The 21,428-nt window shown below is 49.9% G+C and overlaps 1 protein-coding gene across 5 annotated transcripts in view; it reads right to left on the bottom strand.

The window, feature by feature from the left end:
- Nucleotides 1–17,111: 17,111 nt before the first annotated feature.
- The window catches only part of Hsf2bp (heat shock transcription factor 2 binding protein), a 102,105-nt gene continuing 97,788 nt past the window's right edge, over nt 17,112–21,428 (bottom strand). For all 5 annotated transcript variants that reach the window (XM_023715867.1, XM_023715866.1, XM_023715865.1 and 2 more), the window contains one exon: nt 17,112–17,375. In XM_023715867.1, coding sequence (XP_023571635.1) covers nt 17,167–17,375 — 209 coding nt within the window. In that variant the 3' untranslated portion in view covers nt 17,112–17,166. The remainder of the gene's footprint in view (nt 17,376–21,428) is intronic.

The raw sequence follows: 21,428 nt of genomic DNA, 5'->3' as shown, positions 1-21,428 counted from the left end.
AGCCTGGTCACTGGCCTGAGTATGGATGGAATATGCTTTGGCCAGCGGCTCTCCAGGGATACAGGTGACCACTCTGGTCTATAGCTGCCCACCTGCACCCCACAAGGTCAGTCTCAGAGTCCAGGCCAGGCTGTCCCAGCCTTGCTTCTGGCACAAGGTCCAAGATTGCATGAACCTTCCCTAGGGGGCTCAGCACTTCTCTGCTTTCCCCCTGTTCCATAACAGAAAGAACAGATCTGAGACCAAAAAAGAGGCACAGGGCCCCCAACCCAGCCCCTGACTCCCATTGAGCCCCAAAGAACGAGACTTGCTCTGCTTGAATCCTGATTTCAGACCCAGAGCCTCCTGGAAAGAACAGGCCAAGGGCATGGGAATCCCCAGGGGGACACCCCACTGGCAGCTGAGAGCCTTGGGTGGGTTTTGTTTTTGAGGAAGAACCAAGTGCCAGTTGCTACCTGTAATCCTAGTACTTGGGAGGCTGAGACAGGAGGATTGCCACAGGACAGCCTGGGCTATGTAGTGAGTTCAAGGCCAGCCTGGACAATACAGCAAGATCCTGTCTCAATAAAAATAAAAATAAAAATGTTTATTTGGGTTCATGTTTTCAGTCCATGGTCAACTGGCCCCAAGGCAGATGTGCCTGGTGGAAGGGCCTGGCAGAGGAGGGATGCTCAATGGCAGCCAATAAGTAGAAAGAGGGGAGTCAGGTGGTTTTTGCAGGGACCAGTGACAGGGCTGGAGGCTGAACCTGATTCAAGCACTGGCAGGAGCTTCCCAGAACTTACAAGAAGACTCTGGACAGATAATCCCCAGATCCAGACCTTCCTTGCAATCTGAACCTTGTGGTGCCCAGATCCTCCTCTCTGTTCAGCAGGAGCCAGGCTAAAGGTCCATCCCAGGGCCCAGCACACCCAGCTATAGGGCAGCAAGCCTGCAGGACAGATGGTATCACATGGGCTGCTAAGGCCATGTCAAGATTGTCCCTTTGCCTACAGGCCCTGTGCTCCTCCAAGCTGACAGGGCTGAGGCCACCTTGTAGGACAGGGAGGTGTGACCCCTGGCCCTTCTGCCCTTTACGCATGGCCTCAGTGCTGCTATTGGTCCAACTGGGCCCAGAGCGCAGCCCTCTCCCCCCCAGCCCTCACCATCGGCTCCTCCTCCTGCTCTGGACAGCAGCTAGTCTCTGAGGGTTGACCCTGGCTATCCACAGAAGGACACAGAGCATAGAAGTGTCTGCTCTGGCCTCAGAGGTAGCAGGCTGGGACCTGGGGAGGGCAGGTGCGGGGATAGTGGTCAAGGGTGAGGCCAGGGCTTATATCGGCTTACGTGGGCTGGTGGTTCTGGGCCAGCCCCACAGCTCTCCTGGTGAAGGAAATACTTTCCCTTGGTGGCATCCTGTTACCAGGAGGTTGGAGCCCTTGCCCTAGGAGCCTCTCAGCTGCCACCAACACACCAGAGAGTGCACCTGGCCAGTGGGGCTCCAGGCACTCAGGGCTGATGGGTGTCCGCTCCCAGCCTCCTTGCCCCCAACTGGGGCACTGTGCACCTGCTGCCCCTGCCGCCGGCTTCTTCCCTCACCAGCTCCTGCCACATGGATTAACTATAAAGTTGGTCTCAGGCTGGGCACCCTGGGGAGTCCACATTTATTTCTGGCCTCTCTGAGCTGAGGTCTCTGTATTGCCCTGGTGCCAGGCCACTGTCCATCCACCCTGCCCTGTCCTGGAAAAGTGGGTAAGGGACTGGAAGTCAAACCCACTGACACAGCCTGCTGGGGCCACCTTCCAGGGACACCTGCCCCCACTAACCTGAAGCCACTTGCATGGAGAGCTCTTTTCCTCTTGCCTGGCCCACCGGCCTCCTTGCTACCCTCCACCCTAAGCTCTAGTCTTCTCTTCTTGCTAAACATTCTAAAGTACATACACACGTAGCTAGCATTGCCTGGCTTTTTGTCTTGCCGTTTGGGTTTTGTGAGACAGGGTCTTGCTTCGTATTTCAGGCTGGCCTTGAACCTACTATATAGGCCAGGCTGGGCTTGAACTCATAGTGATACTCCTACCTCAGCCACCTGAGTGCTAGGATTACAGGTGTGCACTTTCATGCCCAGCTTGTCTGTTCTGGAGCTTCAGGGGTCTGCACATCACCATGTGTCTTCAAAGCCTTGTTCCCCTTGGCTTTCAGTCACTAGGCAGCCCCAAGGTAGTTGCAGACAGCTGTGGTCACCCATATTTGAAGCCACAGTGGATTTCTGTGTGACTGCCTGAACATCCATGTCCCCTCTGGTGACACACGCAGAGCTATGTGTGGTCTGGTGTTGTTCTCAAGAGAGCAGCTGGGATGTCTGAGCACACAACGACGTGTTCTTAGGGCCGCAGGAGGGTGCCTGCTCCATAGAGGACATGCCTTTGGGCTTAAACTTCCTGACAGGTCAGCGTGAGACAGCTCTTTGGGGTTTAACCTGCTGTGCCACAGGAGGATGCGGCAAGACACCTCTCTCCTGGCCAGGAAGCAGACCCAGTTCCTGCAGGTCTGGTGGGCACGCCGTGGTCTAAGCACCTCTGTGTGCCTCTCAGGGGTCTGGCCATGTTTGGGTGTGTGGTGGCCAAATCACCCAATGCGTGCTTGAAACGTGCCCATTTCTCCATGGGACCAGCATTGGTCATTTCCTTGCTATTTCATGGGTTCTTGATTTTTCATGTAATTATACTGTCTGTGTTAAGCACTGCAAATATCCCTCTCCAGTTTGTGGCTTTGGCTTTCAAATTTCTTTGAGGAGGTTTTAATAAACGTATGTTTTTCATTGTTGTGTTTGAGCCAGGGCCTTGCTACATAGCCCAGATTGGCCTTGAACTCACTATGATCCCCCTGCTTCAGTCAGTCAGGACCACAAAGCCAGGCCGGCCACACCAGCCAGATAACATGTGGCCACGATGACACAACTGGACTGGCCCTGTAAGGTGGGGGCTACCCAAGGCAGGGAGGTTCAGTTCTATCCTCAGGTCCATGGCACAGGAGCACAGCCCTGGGGAACAGCTGTGATGCAGAGTGGATGTCCGTGGATGCCCCAGACAGTGCCTGTGTCAGGCCATGGCATGGCAGCTGCTCTGGCCTGCTGTGGCTCCCTCTGCAGCAACATCTGCAGACGGTGCACTTCAGGGACCCAGAACAAGCAGAGGAATGACATGCTGACTGTGGGCAGGGTCTTTCTCAAGATACTGTTGCAAACCAGAGGCCATGGCCTAGCCTGTCCTCTGCCTAGACAGACCTGGAGCGCAGGCGCAACCTGCCCAGGCTGTGGCATGATTTGGAGCAGTTCTGCCTCACCTGAGGCCTGAGAGACAGAAAAGGTCTTGGCAGCAGGAGAACTTTCTGTGCTAGGGAAAAAGTTCAGCTGGTCCCATCTATATGTGACATACATGTGGGGAGGCCAGGAAACCATGTCCTTTAGTTGGGTCCTGGCAGGAGGTGAGGGAGTGAGTGTCACCCACACGGGTGGGAGTGCCAACCTCCTAGCAGAAGGTCCACACATTCAACAGGTGGGAGCTGCAGGGACTCCTTCCTGCCTGAGATGCACACATGCACACACTGGTATGCAGTTCCATGAGATGATTCCTAAGCCTGCATTCCTATGCCAAATTCAAGGGACAGGAGTTTGGAGTCCTGAGTTCAGGGGTTGGGAGATGGGCTGTGGTCTGTAGACCACCAGGGGCTCACTGAAATCCACATGACCTCCTGGCCAACAGTGGTCCCCAAATGAAGATGACTCAATCAAGGAGAGAAACTGCCCTCTTAAAAGGGAGGCCTAGGATTCTATCTGCAGCACTACAGGCAGGAACAGTCTGAGAGCCAGAGTCTGACACCAGATGTCTTGCCCTGGGCCCCTGGGCTGGCCTTTGAGAGCTATTCCCCAGTGGCCTATGAGCTGGAAGCTTCTTAATCACAGAGCACCCCTGGTGAATAGCTCAAGTGGGTGCAGAGGAAACACCACCCTTCTGCTGCCAAGGGCCCTAGAACAGAATTCTGATTGTGCCTGGAATGAGGCTCCCAAGACTGGTGGGAGGATGTGGCCTTTAGACAGCCAGCGTGTGACACTAGAGCACTCCCAGAGCTTCCCCTTGGGCCTCTTGCCACATCCCAGTTGGTTCAGTGAGCCAGAAGGGCCTTTGGATCACAGGTCCCCCCATGTGTGCTCCTGTTCATAGTGGCACTGGGCACTGGGCCAGCAGCGGCCACCTCCAACAGCAGCCCTGCCGTGGGGGCTGATGATCGTGCAGGCAGAGGGGTGGGCGGGAGGACTCAAACTCATTGCTGTGGCAACCATTTCTACTGACTCACTTCCTTTGTCCAGCCTCTCCAAGAGGATGATAGCACAGTGATTAACGCGGCAGCCCACTGTGGGACCAGCTCGTAGGCACTTGAAATGTTCTGATTGGTTTCCCTGTCTGTCTCTGGAGCTGTCTGGCTCTGGCACTGTCTGTGGGAAGCTTGTGGGAGCCCAGAGAAAGACAGGGAGGTCTCTTTCCAGCCTCCTCCCACTCAGCCCACCATGGGAGCTATACCCTGACCACTCAACTATGTTTATTGTGAGCAGATCCAACCCATGTGTGCCCAGGCCCCTGGACCAGGGTCCCTCTTCATTTCTGTGCAGAGCTGGATCCACACCTGTCACTCAGTGACCACTGTGGTAAGGGGTTTTCAGGAGTTCCCAGGGGCATGGGCTCAGCTGGTTTTAATTAGGAAGTGGTGGCAGCAGTAGTTATAGGAGTTGAAGGGTGAAGAAAGCCCCACAAGCCAACATCAGGGCAAGCACACACATGGAGAAAACACTCTCCTCCCTATGCAGAGAACAAGAGGCAAGTTCCTCTCACCGGTAGTCTTTGTCAGGTTGTCCTCTTTCAGCCCTCTTCTGTCCCTGGGCATACGAGCTTGTTACCTACCCTGACTTCTCACGGTGGCTGGTGCCACAGCTGGCCATGGCCCATGCCCACTACTGGGGCCAGATCAGCAGTCTCCAAGTCACTCTGTAGGAGCAGGGCCAGGCAGAAGCCTGTGGCACCCAGAGCTATGCACAGAAGAGCAGGAGTGTCTCTGCTAGGAGTCTGAGCTCTCTGGGGGAGGGACAGGGCTCCTGGCTCCTCTGGGCCTGGCACAGTTGAAGCCAGGCTGATGTGGAAGGAAGGCTCTCCTCTCATGTGAGGCACAACCCCAGAAGGTGTCCTGAGGAGGACCAAGATCAACCCGAGGCTGAAGTGAAAAGCAGAAGCAGCCATAACTGCAGCCTTCAGGTTTCTCTGGGCTCCTCTGGGCACCCAGCCCAGGTTGGGGCAGAAGAGAGGTTCAGGACAGGGTGTCTGAGGGGTGCTTTACCAGCAGCACCCCCTTCCTCACCTGAGAATGAAATCAAGAGCCTTTGCACTGGGTCTTATCTTCCTTCCTTCCAACAGGGTTTAAGTTGCTCAACTTGCAATCTTCCTGCTCCAGCCTCCCAGTGTGCTGCCGTGGTGTGTGCGGCCATGGTGTGTGCGGCCATGCTTGGCTTCTGCCAGCCCTTTTTAAAAGGTCTGCAGGTGGGTGAAAAATGCAAGGCAGAGAAGCTGTGGGGCCCCAGTGAGTTGCCTAGAAACCAGAGAAGAGCGAGGGCAGTCTGGGTCAGTCTGAGGGGCTCTGATGGCCAGCAGCATATGCTTGCCTGGGACTCATTCAGAGGTGTCCCTGTTATATTCCCAAAAGATTCAGGGAGGAGAGCCACAGGGAGGTGACAGGTGGGGTCCTTGGTGATATGGAGCCCCCCCCAAACCAGGTACACACCACCCACTTCCTGTTCATCTACCCAGTGTCCCCTGCCTGTTCTGGGTGCTGCACTTGCCAAGAACTGTGCTGGCTGGCATGCTGTCAGTCAGAATCCAGCAGGAGGCCAGGATAAGAGCGGCAGGCTGTGCACATCTGGTCTGGTGACATGGCAGTCACTGGGGAATTTTAAGGAAGAAAATGTGGTATTTTCAAAAGATCCAGGTGGATGTTGGGTAGATGAAGACAGTGTAGGAAGGAGGGTTGGTAAGACAGGGGGCTCAGAAGAGAACCAAATAGCTTTGGCCATTGCGGTTGCCACATTTACTAGTGCACATGGCCAGGAGGCTTGTGGTATGGGCTGTTAACACAGGTAATTTGCTGGCATTGAGTAAAGGGATGATTCTTTTTTCTTTTTTTTTTCCTGTATTTAGGACAGGGTCTACAGGGTTTCACTACATAGATCGGACTCATAGTGATTCTCCAGCTTTCAGCCTCCAAAGTTCAGGCCACCACATCATCTTAATCACTGTCTCAGTGCACCCTGGGGGCGGGGCCAGCACAGCATGCAAGGGATGGAACCTTGGCCACTGAGCTCTGCCTAAGCAGGTGCTTTGGTCCGCTGAGCTATCAGGCTGGCCCAAAGGGATGATTCTTGAACATCTGGTCTGTCTGTCCAGCACTGAGGCTGCCTGAGCCTCGGCTTGTGCTGCGGCCACATCCCTAGTCCCGCTGCCTGCTAATGGCTTGCTGTGTGCGATGACATGTCAGCAAGCAGTGCCTCGAGAGCACCCAAGCTCGTGGAGGAAGAAGCAATTCACACTGGGTGTGGGGGCTCTTGAGACAGGACTGGGCTGGGCAGACTCTGGAAGAGATACTGAGGGAGGAGGGGGAGGAAGTGTGGGAGGGTTGCTGCTGGGGGAAAGCAGGACTGGGAGGCTGCCCAATGTTCCCTGAGATGGAGCAGCCACCCCCAGCCAAAGTTCAGGGCCCAGGGCAGCACCATGCCCGGTGTCCAGCAAACATGATAGTGGCAGCTAGCAGGAAGTCAGGAGCTTTCAGAAGGGGTGATGAACTTGGTAGGGAGGAAGGTCAGAGTGAAGCTCAGGAGTAGGGGCTGCTATGCATCAGGCAGACATTCTGATGTCCAGGTCTACTTCTGGGATATTAGGAAATCTGTGGCAGGGACATGTCCCCACAGAGGGCTCTAGCCAAGCTGATTGAACTGGATTCTATCTGTACACACCCACTCCTGTGTGTGTGCACATGTACACATGCCCACACACTCGCAGACACAGGTAGCATGCACATATACATGTAACACACCTTTGCATGGGATATGCATGACACCTATGTGCACACATCAGGATCTGGGGGGCTCCAGTTCCTGACTGTGCTCCTCTGGCTCTCTCCAGACTCCTTGGCCTGGCTATGACTCCACTCTGGCTCATGGGGTGCCCTCCCCCAATTTTCTCCAGTTCCCATGGCTGGAGCAGATTGGAACCAGGGAGTGATCAGGACATGCGGATGAAATAAGGGACCTGAGTGTCACCAGCTGGCATGGCCCTGCCACGCTGAATGTGAAGGGAAGATACAAGTAGCCTGCCCAGCCCTCTCATTTCCCAACAGGAGATCCGGCCTTCTGGAAAACCCTAGTGACAAGCTTTCTAGGAAAAGCACGCCTCTATGACGTTAGAACTAAGAAATCAGGAGTGAGGGCCAACCTCCAGGAAGGGCCTGTCCAGGGCCATGGGAAACCTGTGGTGCAATGCTTGAACCTTCTGCTGTCCTCTGGACAAATGTTGATCCTCTCATGCTCCTGAGTATGGTACAGCCAGCCCATGTCTCATATACACTGTGGGGTGCCCATGCCTTTCCACCTGGCAATACTGACAGGACAGCCAGACCAGGGTGATTTTTTTCTAAGGTGACTGTGTGCCTGTCTGTGTCCTCCTTGTCATTCCACTGTCAGAGAGTGATAGCCACAGTGTTCCTGGTGGCAACATAAGAGGAGGGCTAGGAAGCTGGTCAAGGTGGCCCCAAATATCTGGAGCAAAAGCCGTATGACCTTCCTCTCCTCCCTCTTGTGGCACAACGGCCTGGAACAGTCATTTCAGTGTGGCGAGTACTCTATGTTGGAGTACTCCAGGCCAAATGTAGCCTCAGTGGAGGAGTGTGCCATCCACTATGGAACACAGTGCAGCATGCTAAAGGGCAAGGACCAATGGACAAACCAGACCCCGGCAGGAGGGGACAAGGTGCTGGGCAGGGCAGGGTCCTCTGGATACCCCTGTTGCCCTCCAGAACACTGTCCTAGGATGTGGCTGGCCTTCACTTGGGTTCAGCAACAGGATTAGTGGACACAGTACCTAGCAGGCCCAGCCACTGAGGACACAAAGACAAAGCCTAGGGAGGGTGAGACTCAGAAACTTTGAGGGCACACCAGGCTCTCCCAGTTACATCCCAAAGGAACATGTCCTACTCTCTTCACAGAATTCACTTTCTGCCAACTCCATTCCTTTGGCAGAACCCCATCAGAGTCCAGTTCTGACACCACAGACTGTCAGTGTCCCTACCTGCTGAGGCCACCACCACCCATCTGTGCTCCTTTCTAGCCCCTGAGGACCTACTGTCCAAATGCCCAGTGCAACCTCCAGCCTGCTCTTTCTAGAATGTGGCCTCAAAAAGTCAGTTTCCTTGTCTGCAAAATAGTGATTTCTAAGTATGTGCCCAGAAAGCTGGGGCATGCTTATGTGAGACTGTTCAGGTGATGCCAGCCTAGCAGGTGCCCTTGCCAAGCTCTTAGAGAACAGGTGTTCTCATGACTGACTTGAGCCCAATGCTCTCATTTCCAAATCCCCGACTTTAGGGCCAGGCTCAGGGCCAGTGCGCAGGGGCTCTGATACCAATTTGTCAGACTTGGCTGTGCCAAGCATTGTGAAAAGCCAGGCACCTGGCTACAGAAACAACTGCTCACTGGCTTGCTCATGTTCCTTTGCTCCTTACTCCCTGACACTTTATCCCATCTTAAGTTAAGTGCATAGGAAGCAGAGTGGTCAGGGACACATGCTTGGCCAGCAGAGCCCAAGGCAGGGCTCCATGTGGGAAGCTCTGTGAGCTTGAAGCATCCAAGGAAGGAAAGGCCAGGGGACCAAAGGGTAGGGGAGTCCTGCCCCAAAGGTGCTTTTAAGACAGGGTCTTACTATGTAGCTAGAGATGACCTTGAATGGGGGTGATATCCTGCCTCAGCTTTCTGAGTGCTGGGATGACAGCTGTGCGTCACTACGCCTGAGAGTGAGCTGGCCACCTACACAGATAGCTCAGGCTCTGCTTTCAGGGACCTTGAGGCTGTGCCAGCTCCAGCTACCTTTGGGGAACATGGCCTGCCTGTGGGGAGCTGGCTGAGAGCACACAGGAGAAGACAGGGCTGCAGGCTGCACCTGCATACAGCGGCACTTGGAGTAGAGATGGGCCTGCAATGTGCACAGACACAGTGGTGTCAGGGCTCAGGCCAGCAACTGGTGAGAGGCAGGATTGCTGAGACTTACAGTGAAGCCCTGAGGCTTCCAGCTCTGAGGGCACTGGGCTGGAGACCACATAGTGCCACACCAGACTGAGGTGGGTGGCAGGACTTCACAGAACATGCTAGGGTGGTGGAGAGATCCACAGATGGGTCCACACTGCCAGGTGCCAGCCCAGAAGCAGGGTGAATAGGTGGGAGATTTGGGCCATCCTGGTCAGGGTGGGCCACATTCTTCCACTATGGGTCTGCTGTAGGTACATCTGTAATCTGGGCCCCTGGCTGGAGTCCCAGGTCCTGGCCTCTCTGTGTTCAGGATATGCTTGAATTATATAAGAACTTATGCTAAATGCAATGAGAGAAAGGAGTATGAAAATCTGGACAAAAAGCGTGTGGCACATGCCAAGTTCAAAAGTGATGGTGGGTTTGGGCTGCAACTCTCACTTCAACTCCAGGTCATGGCCCTGCCCTATCTGGCTTGCTCTGAGTAGAGGTCATCTCAGGAGGAGGCTGGAGAACCTGGAGGGAGAGGAGTACCTAGTGACCAGAGGCACTGAGTACACTGCACGTGCTCTTCCCTGCTAGGTTCATGCCTAGCACCCCACCCTCAATTTTTCATTAAGTGCTCTGGGTGGGACCTCACAACCTACAGTGTGAGAAGGGCTGAGTTGGAGGACAGCAGAGGTTCAGGGGCTGGGGTTGTTGGCAGGGGATAGGTCTGAAAGCCTTGAGAAATGCTCTGCTGTCATACAGGCCTTTTGTTCAGAGACCGAAGCCACAGAGAATGTAATCCTTGCCCCTCATCACACACAGATTTGTAAGGAAACAGGAGGGACTTGAACTTGTTTGCTTGCTGGTGTGCACGTTCCTTAGCTGCCACCTTTCCTGTCCTCATTGGTGTCAGCACCAAGACACAGGATGGGCGGAGGCCTGAGGCTTGTGTGTCTGTACCAGGAAAGGCCAGAGCCCTAGGAGAGGAGACAGAGTTGGAGCCTGAGTGAAGGCTGTAGCTTCCAACACCACTTGGGGTAGCCAAGGTCAGAATGTTCTAGAAGGACTGAGAAACGAGGAAGTGCTGCTGAGTCAGGGTAGGGAAAGACAGGCTGAGTGGTGGCAGGACTGTGGGTTGTGCAAGCCTCACCGGAGGCAATGTGCCCTTGGGGCCAGGTTCCACTGCCAAGAACAGACAGTCTGGCCCAGAACCGAGTGTGATTAATTAAGAGGACAAACAGGAAGGCTTTTCACCTGCCCAGACCTCAGCCAGGGTTTCCTATGAGACAAACGATAGCATCAGGAGCCCACAGAGTACAGGCAGTCTTGTTCCATGCTGTGACATGAGCTGGGCAGGGCACACATGGCTCCACAGCTGCATAACATGAGGGAGAGGTCCACGACTCGGGCAGGTGGGCCCCAGGTCCCGCAGCTCATAGCAGATCCTGGCACCAGGGCTTGCTCTTTTCCTGGTGATCCCAGCACCTTCAGAGATCTTCTCACCCTTCCCAAGAATGGGGTCTTCTGGTACAACAGAGGAAACAGGATGAGAAAGTGGTTTCAGATCACAAGACAATGGAGTGGAACTGGCAGCTTCTGCACCAGGCTGGCCCACTGAGTCTTGCCAGTAGTGGGTTTGTGTCCCTGCAGAAATACAAATCACTGCTCAGCAGTCACCTGTCACAGTCCTTATAGCCCAGGCAGATGCTTGCCCTCTATATCTGGTTGACAGCCAAAAACAGGGAGGAGATAACAGACCCAGAAACGTGGCTGTGCTTTCAGGTTCCACAGGACTAAATATGTCTCCTGGAGTGCTGGAGTCTAGCAGCCACAATGACCTCCATTGTCTCACACCCAGGGTGCAGAGGTGGAGAGACAGAGACATGGGGTCACCTGATGCCCAGCTTCAGGCCACAAGGCCCAAGTCCAGCACTCCCAGACCTCAGCATAGGCTCCTGAGTGCCACTGTGATTGCTGGACTGTGACATCAGCTGGAACAGCCCTCTGGGTCGCTCACCCAAGACCCAAGTACCAAAGGTGGACTTGGGCCACACAGCTAGGTGCTTGGGGATTCTTCTCTCACTGGAGGACACAATTCCATGACATGACCTCAAGTGAATCCCTCCTGTGCAGGGGAGGGCTCCCTACAGAGCAGGGGCACAGGAAAGGCACCTTTCACAAACCAGGAGACTTCTGGAGAATAGCAAGCTCTAGCCCCCACCATGGCCACTTTTCCAACTCAATACCCCCCAAACACACCAAACTTGGACACACATTCACTCCAAACATGGCATGCAGCACAAGCACCTCAAACACACAGCAAACACAAACACACAAAAGACCGCATATATCACATACCTCAGACAAACCAATGCACTACCTTATACACTCAAACACTGTACCATACATATTCCAAACATAGTATGCAGCACACACATATAGTTCATACACAGCACATGAGACAGACGATAGCATCAGGAGCCCACAGAGTACAGGCAGTCTTGTTCCATGCTGTGATGTGAGCTGGGCAGGGCACACATAGCTCCATAGCTGGGTGGAGTCAATCCAAACACTGCATTCACCCCCAGCAAAACACTCCCAACATAGCGCACTACCCCCATCCAAACACACACACACATATGCACGCACACGCCATGCTGCTGCTTTGGGCAGGACCACAACCCAATTAAGACAGCCAGGTATTCACTCTGTTCACTAACCTGCTCTAAGGAAGAGGAATCTGGGCAGCACATACACCTTGTCCCTTTTAAGACAATTCTGCACAGCCTTAGCTGTGCAGTGGTGGGACATCTTACCCAAACATGAAGAGTAGCCTCTCCTCTCATATGTGGAGGGATGCATTAGATGCCAACATGAAGCACGTGGACTGGAAAACTCGCCTCCATGGCTAGGGGCAGAGCACGTATGGTGACTCATGGAAAAGAGAAAATGTTTCAGTACAATACAGACAGGCAGCAGGTGTGCCTGCAGTGTGGATGCTATAGGGGTGAGTGCTGGAGCTGCAAAATGCGCATCTGATGAATTTATGCACCATCTGCCCTCAGTGATCTCAAGAGCCTCAGCTGCCCCTTCATCCCACCCCCAGCAGCACTGGTTATATAATGAGGAAAGTAAAATAACAGTCAGTAGCAGCAGCAGCGCTGTTATAAAGGAGTTTGCTCTCCGCCCCTTTATATCCTGGGACTGATGGAGCTTGCCGTTGGCTTTTAGGGAAGAGAATATATCCTTCTCTTCGACTAGTTTGCCTTGGCAATGCAGAATCTCAAAGAAACACTGAAAATGAGGTATACTAGATTGCTCTAGGTAACCGTCAGGCTGCAGTGACCTGTGAGTAGGAAACTCGCTGGGACACAAATAAATGTCAATTTGAAAAGTAGACCTGCAGACACTGAACAGAACCTTTTAGAGCCTGCATTTAATACTGATGACTAATGTGCATCTCTCCATCCTTCTATGCATGACCATGTGATAAGGCAGCCATGGAGCCCATCATGGTAGGGTGCAAAGTGTTTACTGTTCTTGGGGCTATCTACGCTTTGTGCCCCTTCCCTCACTACTCAAGCTGATGGCCTGCAGGTGGTTCAGAGGGTCTAAACCACTGTCACCAGCTCTCCAAACACACAGAAGCAGGACATCTACTGGTTTGGAAGCCAGTGAGCCAGGTAAGGACACAGACCAAGGAAGGGCTAGGTGACAACAGCCATGGTCAAGGATCACTACAGAGCAGCACATATGCAAAGTGAAGCTCTGACATTTGGGCCCCAGTGTCCCCATCTGCAGCTGATGGCCACGGGCACCCAATAAGCTATGAGCCCTGTATGCCAAAAGGAAACCAGCACTGTGTATCCAGCTGCTGGCTGCAGATCACCTGCAGAGCCTTGCTTTCCCTAGAAATCCAAGACTGCTCAGTGCTTTTGATAGTCAAGTGCCTCCCAATGTGCTGGGTACTGTAGCAGGTCATGTGAATGCTAGCTAGTGTGGAAACTGACAGTTGCACTTGGTGGGTATATATTTGCATGCATTTCTGTGTAAGGGGACTCTCAGACTCTCAAGTGACCTGTGTCTCCACAGAGCCAAGGACCACTGTTCTGAGGATTCATAAGTCAAGGAAAAGGCAGACATGAGACCAGCTGGGAGGAATGGCTGGTCATGCCTAGTCGTAATTTGTACCTCCAGTAGTGCCTGTTGAGCTTGTGACTTGAGAGAGCCCTAGTGCCCCAACAATCCTTTCTCCAATATGTCCATGGTCTTCTTACTTCGTCACTCGAAGGAAATCTCAGATAAAAAATATTGTACAGGTCCTAAATTTCCTGGCTCAGAACATAGTGATACCTGAGACAGCCCAGATTTCCTCCTAAATGGTAAAGTACCTGGGCTTTGTCCTAGGACCAGGCATGACAGCACTGGACTCAGGGAGTACAGGGCAATTCTGGCATTTTGGCTGTCCCACACTGAAGGCAACTCATGGCCTTTTTGTGAATGGCTGGCCTCTACGAGGATAGCCATGGACACCTGGGTCTTCCAGGAAATTCTAAAGAGGGAGGAAAGAGGACAACACTATGGACAGCAAGTGCTGGCAGGCTTTCCAGCCTTTAAAAACCAAACTCACCTGGCTCTTGCCCTGCATTTGCCTAATATGGAGAAGGCTTCTATCCTATCTGTCTCACAGCAACAAGGGGTGGCAGAACAAGGGGTGGCAGCAGAAATCCTTACTCAAGACAAGGCAATGTCCCCTGCCCAGCAGCCTGCTGCCCAAGGGCTGGAGACATAACAACCCCAGGAAGGCCAGCTGTCTAGGAGTAAGCTGCAATCATTCTCCTGCCAAGTTAGTCCTGGGCCAATCTTGGGAATTAAAAAACCCAGCAGGCTCACAAAGTCTTAAGTGGCAAGATACCATAAGGTGACTGGAGGTTGGTGGCTGTAGAATCAGGCACCCAAGAGGTCACCTTAAGGGAGCCTCCCTGCTCCGCTGGCAAGGGAGAACACTCAAGCAGACTATTGAGCTTCTACTTGACTGAGAGGAGTGACTGAACAAGTCTACTTAAGTTGGTGGATCTACACGATGTGCCTCTGAGGATGCTGATGGGGCAGGTTACAGATGGGAGCAGTTTTGCTCTGGGCAGGAGAGAACATTTAGTGTTCAGTCCCAGGAAGACACTGGCTGGGACTTTGCCTCTACATTTGCCCAGAGGGCCAAATTCATATCCCTGTCCGGAGCCCTCCAGCTAGTAAAGTCAACTTACAGACTCCAGTTATGGCTTCTCACTCCCCCAGCCTGTATAGCTGAGAAAAGGGCAATGTCCATGGCCAAAATCCTGTGCATCAAGTGTGGGCCAAAGATCCTATTATCAATATCTCTTATCAAAAAAACAAGAAATAAAAAGTGTTGGTGAGGACATGGAGACTGTAACCTTCAAGCACTGCTGCTGGTGGGAATACAAAATTGTAAAGCTCCTGTGGGAAACAGACCATCAGCTCCTCAAAAAAATTAAATATAAGCCAGGCATCCCTGCACTTGAGAGGCAGAGGCAGGATTATTGAGATGTTAAGGCAAGGCAAGTCTGGGCTACATATTGAGGGCCTGTTTAGAAAAGTTAAATGAAGAACACTGTATGACCTAGCAACTCACTCTCAGGCAGATACTTAGAAGTGAAAGTAGGGACTCAAATAGATACTTGTGCACACTTGTTCCTGGCAGCACTATTCACAGAGGCTCAAAGGTGGAAGGAATCCACGTGTCCTTCAACAGATGAATGGATAAACACAGCATGGGCCATTCACAAAGGGGATTATACCGGTGAAAAGAAAGGAAGTTCTGGCACACACTTCAATAGAGATGTACCCTGAGGACATCAGACTAAATGAAACAAGCCAGACCGCCTGCTTCCTGACTCACAAGAGATACCTGGAAGAGTCAAGGCCACTGAGACACACAGCACAGGGAACACCAAGGATGGGGAAAGGTTTTGGAGAATGGTGAGGTATTTAATAGGTACAGAGTTTTGGGCTGGGATTAAGTTTTGGAAATAGTGGTGATGGTTACTCAACATTTTGAACATACATAATGCCACTGAATTTTATACTTAAAATGGTAAAATTTTACATTAGGCTTATTGAAAAACGTGAGGAGGAGGGACAGGAATGCAGCACAGCAGTAGAACACTTGCTTCTTGGGTTCTGGCCCACCCACCCCCTACCTCCTCACACACACAAAAAAACCCAAACCCAGGACAAAATGTCCTTAAAAAATGACAAAGAAAGACAAAAAATGTTTTCATCTTGTAGCACATGCTACATCTGAAAGACTCTGATTGCTTATTTTTTTTACCCCTATCTGGGGTAACTGTGTATGTGCACACTAGTGTTACGGATCTTACTGATGACAGAAGAGTGAAGGCAGCCACATTTTCCTGCTGGCCTTGCTGTGAGGGCAGGAGCAGTTGTCACTCTTTACAGGGTCTGGGCACTTCCCCTCCTGAGAGACTGCACAGGAGCTCTCTACAGTCAGGCTTAATCCTTGCTTCTGTCCATCCACTATTGCCACACCCATGGCATCTGATGTTTCCTCCTCTCTGCATGTGGCTGGCCCTGTCTTTGTGGGTAAATCCTGCAGTTCCAGAGGCAGAACAATGTTTTGCATCAGCTTCCCCACTGCCTCATACACAAACAGCAAGCATGAAGGTAGCACAGGCTGGAGAAAATAGGAAGACATGACAGCCTCAGTGGTCTTCGCCAGGAATCAAGGCCTACAGAAGTACACAGCACAGATGGCCCTGTGAATCTTAAGCTGCTTTTTCACCACACCTCCCTGGCTCGGTGAGTGCTCCACAGCATGCTGGCTCATGAAATTCAGGCAGCTGTGCCTTCCTCTGCCCTCCATATCCAGCCTCACCCAGAAACCTATGAAAATCCACTTAAGAGAAATGAAATGACTTGACAACACCACACCCACAGTATAAACAGCCTGTGTGTGTTTAGGGAACCACTGCAGAGACACCTGCTTTTGCCTCTGTCTTATGAGAAACTCAGAGCCAAGCCCTACAGTGACACACACAGGTACCCTAGTAAAGGCTGGGTATGTTCCCCAGCAGTGACTGAAGGACCAATGGATGTAGCAGTGCTCTCAGGTATCAGTGCTGGGAAAGAGGTGCGGCACCCTCTCTTCTGTCCTTTTCCAGTGGCCCAGCATACCAGTTGAGTGGCATGACAAAGTGCACATACACATCAAGGCCTGTTATGCATGCACACACATACACACACACCCATGCCCATGGAAAGGGATGATATCATGAACCAAGAATCTAAACTCACTACATCTGTTCTAACATATGAGGCTATTTCCTTCAGTTTGATATTAAGAAAAACTGAACTTCCAGCCTATAGCCAAAAGCCAGGGCAATACAAGGAGAGCAAATGCACCCATTGTCACACACACACACAGACCAACTTCCTAGAGTCATGTTTCTATTTCAGAACACAATCACTGCGAACACTGACTCTTCTGACTTTATTCAAAAATAAGAGAGGCACAAAATTACAGCTAAAATGTAGATGTTATCTGGACTCACAGGTTCACCAACAGGTGATAGAGGCAATCCTGCATTTTTTCAGAGAAATATATCTCAGGAAAATGCTGATGGCAAGTAGACAGCTGTGCAACCTCCCATTTTCCAGGTCCCAGGCAGGCTATCTACAAAGAAAGCCCTCTTCCAGAGAGCACAGAGTGATCTTTGCAGAGGGATGGGTCTCCTGAGGCTCCTCCTGGGCCAAGAGTACCACTATACAGCACATCGCGTGGTTCAGGGAGATGATTTTAAACACAAGGTGAAGAAGCTGAGGAGGAGAAGGGACTATACACCATGCTCCAGGGTGCGGAGGTCTTCCAGGAGCTCTTGGGCTGCAGTCTGCAGGCGGGGATTGCGGCTCTTGGACATGGCCAGAATGCGCTGCAGGGGCAGTGAATGCTGGAACTCAGAGGCTGACTTGGAGAAGACTTCTGGCTCCAGAACTACAGACTGGACAAGGCGCAGGGCATGAAGACACACTTCTGCATCTGGATCTGGAAAGACAGGGAATGCTTCTGTTCAAACAAAAGTGTTTCTGGGATCTGCACCTAGAAGGTTCTTTCTGAATGACAGACTTACCAACCGAGAAAACATTTCCAGGCTAATCCAGAAACATTTACTTCTGTGAAAGTACATTTCATAAAACCAGGACCATAAAATTCAACTATCCTGCATTTAGTAACCACTCACCTCCAGATATGACAGTCTTATAATTTAAAAATGTTGAACTAGAAATGTGAGAGCTGCTAGGGGTCCTAGAAGTGCCTGGTGAAAGGCCATGTGTTAAAGGTTCTCCTCAGCTCTTGGTCACTGCACCGGAAGTAGTGGGATATCTCGGAGGGGACAGCCTAGTTGAAGAAGTTAGGCCACTGAGCGGGTGCTCTTAAAGGGGACACTGAACCCCAGTCTCTCCTTCACTCACATTCATCTACACATGTAATGTAATTCCAACCAAAATCTCAACAGATGTTGACAGATCTTCAAATTTATCTTAAAAAGTATAGGAACTGGAACAAATAAAATAATTTGGAAAAAGAAAAATGCTAGAGAACTCACAATTCTAGATTCAAGACTATGGTTATCAAAACTATATTAGTGAAAAGACACAGAGCGGAATGAACCAAACAATTCAGAAGCAAGCCTATAGCTTCATTAGCTGTCAGGAAAATTATAAATGAAATTTAATCATGAAAGAACAGCCTTTTCAATACACAGTGCTGGAAAAATGAGCAACTGCAGGCATAGACTAAGAACTTCATATGTTGTCTCATATGTAAAAATTACATCCAAAATCTGACCTGTGCAAAACCCAAACTACATCATTTCTAAAAGAAAATCCTTGTAACTGTGAATTAGGTCAAATTTCTTAAGATACAAAACTAAAAACATCACCAATGCTAAAAGGGGAGGGGCCCTCTGGGTCCTACCAAGATCATCAGCATCTTCTCTTCAAAAGACATAATTAAGACAAGGAGAAGAAAAAAAGCTGTAAAGCATCTGCCAAACAGCCTGCATGTGAAAAGGACTGAGACAAGCATGGGACAAGTGGCCTAGTATCATTGGTTATTAGGAAAACTCAAAGTAAATCCACAAGGAAATACCACCACATACCTATCAGAATGGTTAAAATTAAAGTGAAGATCACTGACAACATCAAGTGTTGACAAGAATGAGGAGCAACTAGAATTCTCTTATAATACTGGTAAAATGTTAAATAGTACAGTAGTTTGGCACACTTGGCAGTTTCTTAATAAATGTAAACATGTAATTAGCATCCAATTCAGCAATCCAAGTTCTAAATAGTCAATCAGGAAAACAAAAACTTGTGTTTACAAAAAAATCCTGTTCACAAAACATACGTAGTTTTTTTTACTCAAATGCAAAACTGGTAAATAATTCAAATATCCTTCATCAAAGGAGTGAATAAACTACTGACTGTGGTGGTACATTTACATACAATGAAAAAGTGCTTAGCAATAAAAAAGCCCCAGAAAATTGATACAATGAATCATATGATGAATCTCAAGCCATGATAAAGAAAAAAGCCACACTTAAAAGTCTGTGTACTGCATGATTTTATAAGCCATTAAAGAAATGGCAAAACTAAGGAAACAAAAATAGATCCAGGCTCTGTAGTAGGGAAAGGCCATCAAGTGATCTTAGGTGACAACTGTTCTGTTGTTATGGTGGCAGTTACATGGCATATGCATTTTTCACCTAATGATGAATTTTTCTTTATGCAGATTATACATAAATCTAAGTATATTTTTTACAAAAACAAAACAAAAACAGCAATTAGATCCCTTACCCCCCACCCCTTCCCTAGATGGTACGAAATTTTCTGAAGTGTCTTTAGAGCAGGATACCAGCATAGTTGTGGATGAAAGTGTTGTCTAAATAACAGGTGGACTAAGTAAACATAACCCTATAAACCCTAAGACACCTCCCCCTCCTGTTGTTTCCAGTTTGTAGACCCTCATCCTTCAGACAGGTGGCTTCATAAAGAGAATGAGACACAGATCTCTGTCACAATGTGAAATAGCCAAGGGGTCCCCACTAGTGTCTATGTAATCCTTCTAGGGTGCTGACCTCCAGAACCTGAGACAAATTAAACCCCTTTTTAAATAAAGCAGCCTGCCTTAAGTATTTCACTATAGTTTTAAAAATGGACTAATACAGGGGTTCCAAAGCAGCCACTATAAAAGTTCTTCAATGAGTAACTATGCTAGAAACACATTTTAAAATAATCTTACCAAAGAAATAGAAGATATAAAGAAAAAAGAAAAGAAAAGGTAGAACTGAAAAGTATAATAACTGAAAGAAAAGCTTGGGGAAAACAGAATGGAAGGGTCAGATGGAAAAAACCAGTGAACTGGAAGACAAGAGAGATAAAGTCAGTGAACTGGAAGACATGACAATTAAAATTAGTGCAGTTGATCAAGATGAAAGCTAAAATAAAAAAGCAGAGGACTGGAGAGACAGCTCAGCAGCACAAACACCTGCTTGGCAAGTGCAAGGTCTGAGTTTGATCCCTGGTACCAAAAACATAAATACAATACAATATAATACAATAAAATGCAATACAACACAACACAACACAATAGCAGAATTACTATAGGATAATAAGAGACCAACACTTGCATTACTGTAGTCCAGGAAGGAGAGAAAAAATAGGTAGTACTGAAAATTAGTTCAAGAAGTAATGACTGGAGCCAGGGAGATAGCTCAGTAGAATAAGTGCTTGCCTGGCAAATGCAAGGGCCTGAGTTCAATCCCTGGTTCTGAAAAAAAAAAAAAAAAAAGTAATGACTAAAAATGTAACTGATTTGGAAAAAGACAGGACTACAGATAAATCTTAAGAAAAATCTAGATCGACCCAGAGTGCAGGCCTGGCGAGTGAGTGAGATGACCCAAGGCCGCTGGATCCTGTATAGACCCAGAGCCCAGGTCCAGCGTGTGAGTGAGACCACCCGGGGCCCACGGATCCTGAATAGACCCAGGGCACAGGCCTGGCGAGTGAGTGAGTGGACCCAGGGCCGCTGGATCCTGAATACACCCAGGAGCACAGGCCCGGCATGTGAGTGAGATGACCCAGGACCCGTGAATCCTAAATAGACCAGGAGCGCAGGCCCACGGATCCTGAATAGTCCCAGAGTGCAGGCCCAGCATGTGAGAGAGACTGCCTGGGGCAGCCGGATCCTGAATAGACTCAGAGCACAGGCTCAGTGTGGAACCCTTCAGCAGAACTCCCTGAAAAGAGGCTAGAGGCAAGACCCACCCAGCTGATTCAGGAGCAAAACACCTTGCCAGAGTGACACAAAGGATTCAACTCCAACAGCTGCAGCTGGAAGAAGTGGAGCAGAGCAGCCAGACCCCAGCCAGATCCAAGCAACACCCACCTGGAGAAATCTGAACTTCGAAGATCTGGACCTGGTGCTAAGGTAATAACTCTATCTAAGCTCTACACCAAAGGTCAGAACACAGTGGTATACAAAATGACAAAGAGAAGGAACAAAATGCAATCTCAGGCCCCGAGTCCACCCAGTACAAATGCAGAAGACATTAGCATAGAGGAAACTGGAAATCACACACCTGGAATCTCTGAAATAATAGTGTTGGAAGTAAAGAAACAACTGCAGCAAGGTATAGAAGAAATCAGATCAGAAATAATTTCTGAACTAAAAAATGTAGGAACAAGTATAATCAAAGAAGTACTAAGTGCTTCAAAAGAATACACTGATAAAAAAATAGAGCAGAAGATAAAAATGATGGAACCCCTGAATAAGCAATATAGGAAAGAAATAGAATGTATGAAACAGATTCAAAGTGATATACAGGAAATTAAAACCTCAATCACAAGCTGGCAAAACCTTTTGAGTGAAAGTGAAAATAGACTTTCTGACCTTAAAGACACCACTGCAGCTAGTAAAAAAGTAAGAAAAGATCTCTTAAAAACAACCAGGATGCAGGAAAAAACAATTCAATACCTGCAAGACGATGCAAAGATGAACAATGTGAGACTAATAGGCATCAATGAGAAGGAAGGA

Source organism: Octodon degus, unplaced genomic scaffold (assembly GCF_000260255.1).
Source record: "Octodon degus isolate 3935 unplaced genomic scaffold, OctDeg1.0 scaffold00045, whole genome shotgun sequence".
NCBI lineage: Eukaryota > Metazoa > Chordata > Mammalia > Rodentia > Octodontidae > Octodon > Octodon degus.
This window is presented reverse-complemented; position numbering and strand designations above follow the sequence as displayed.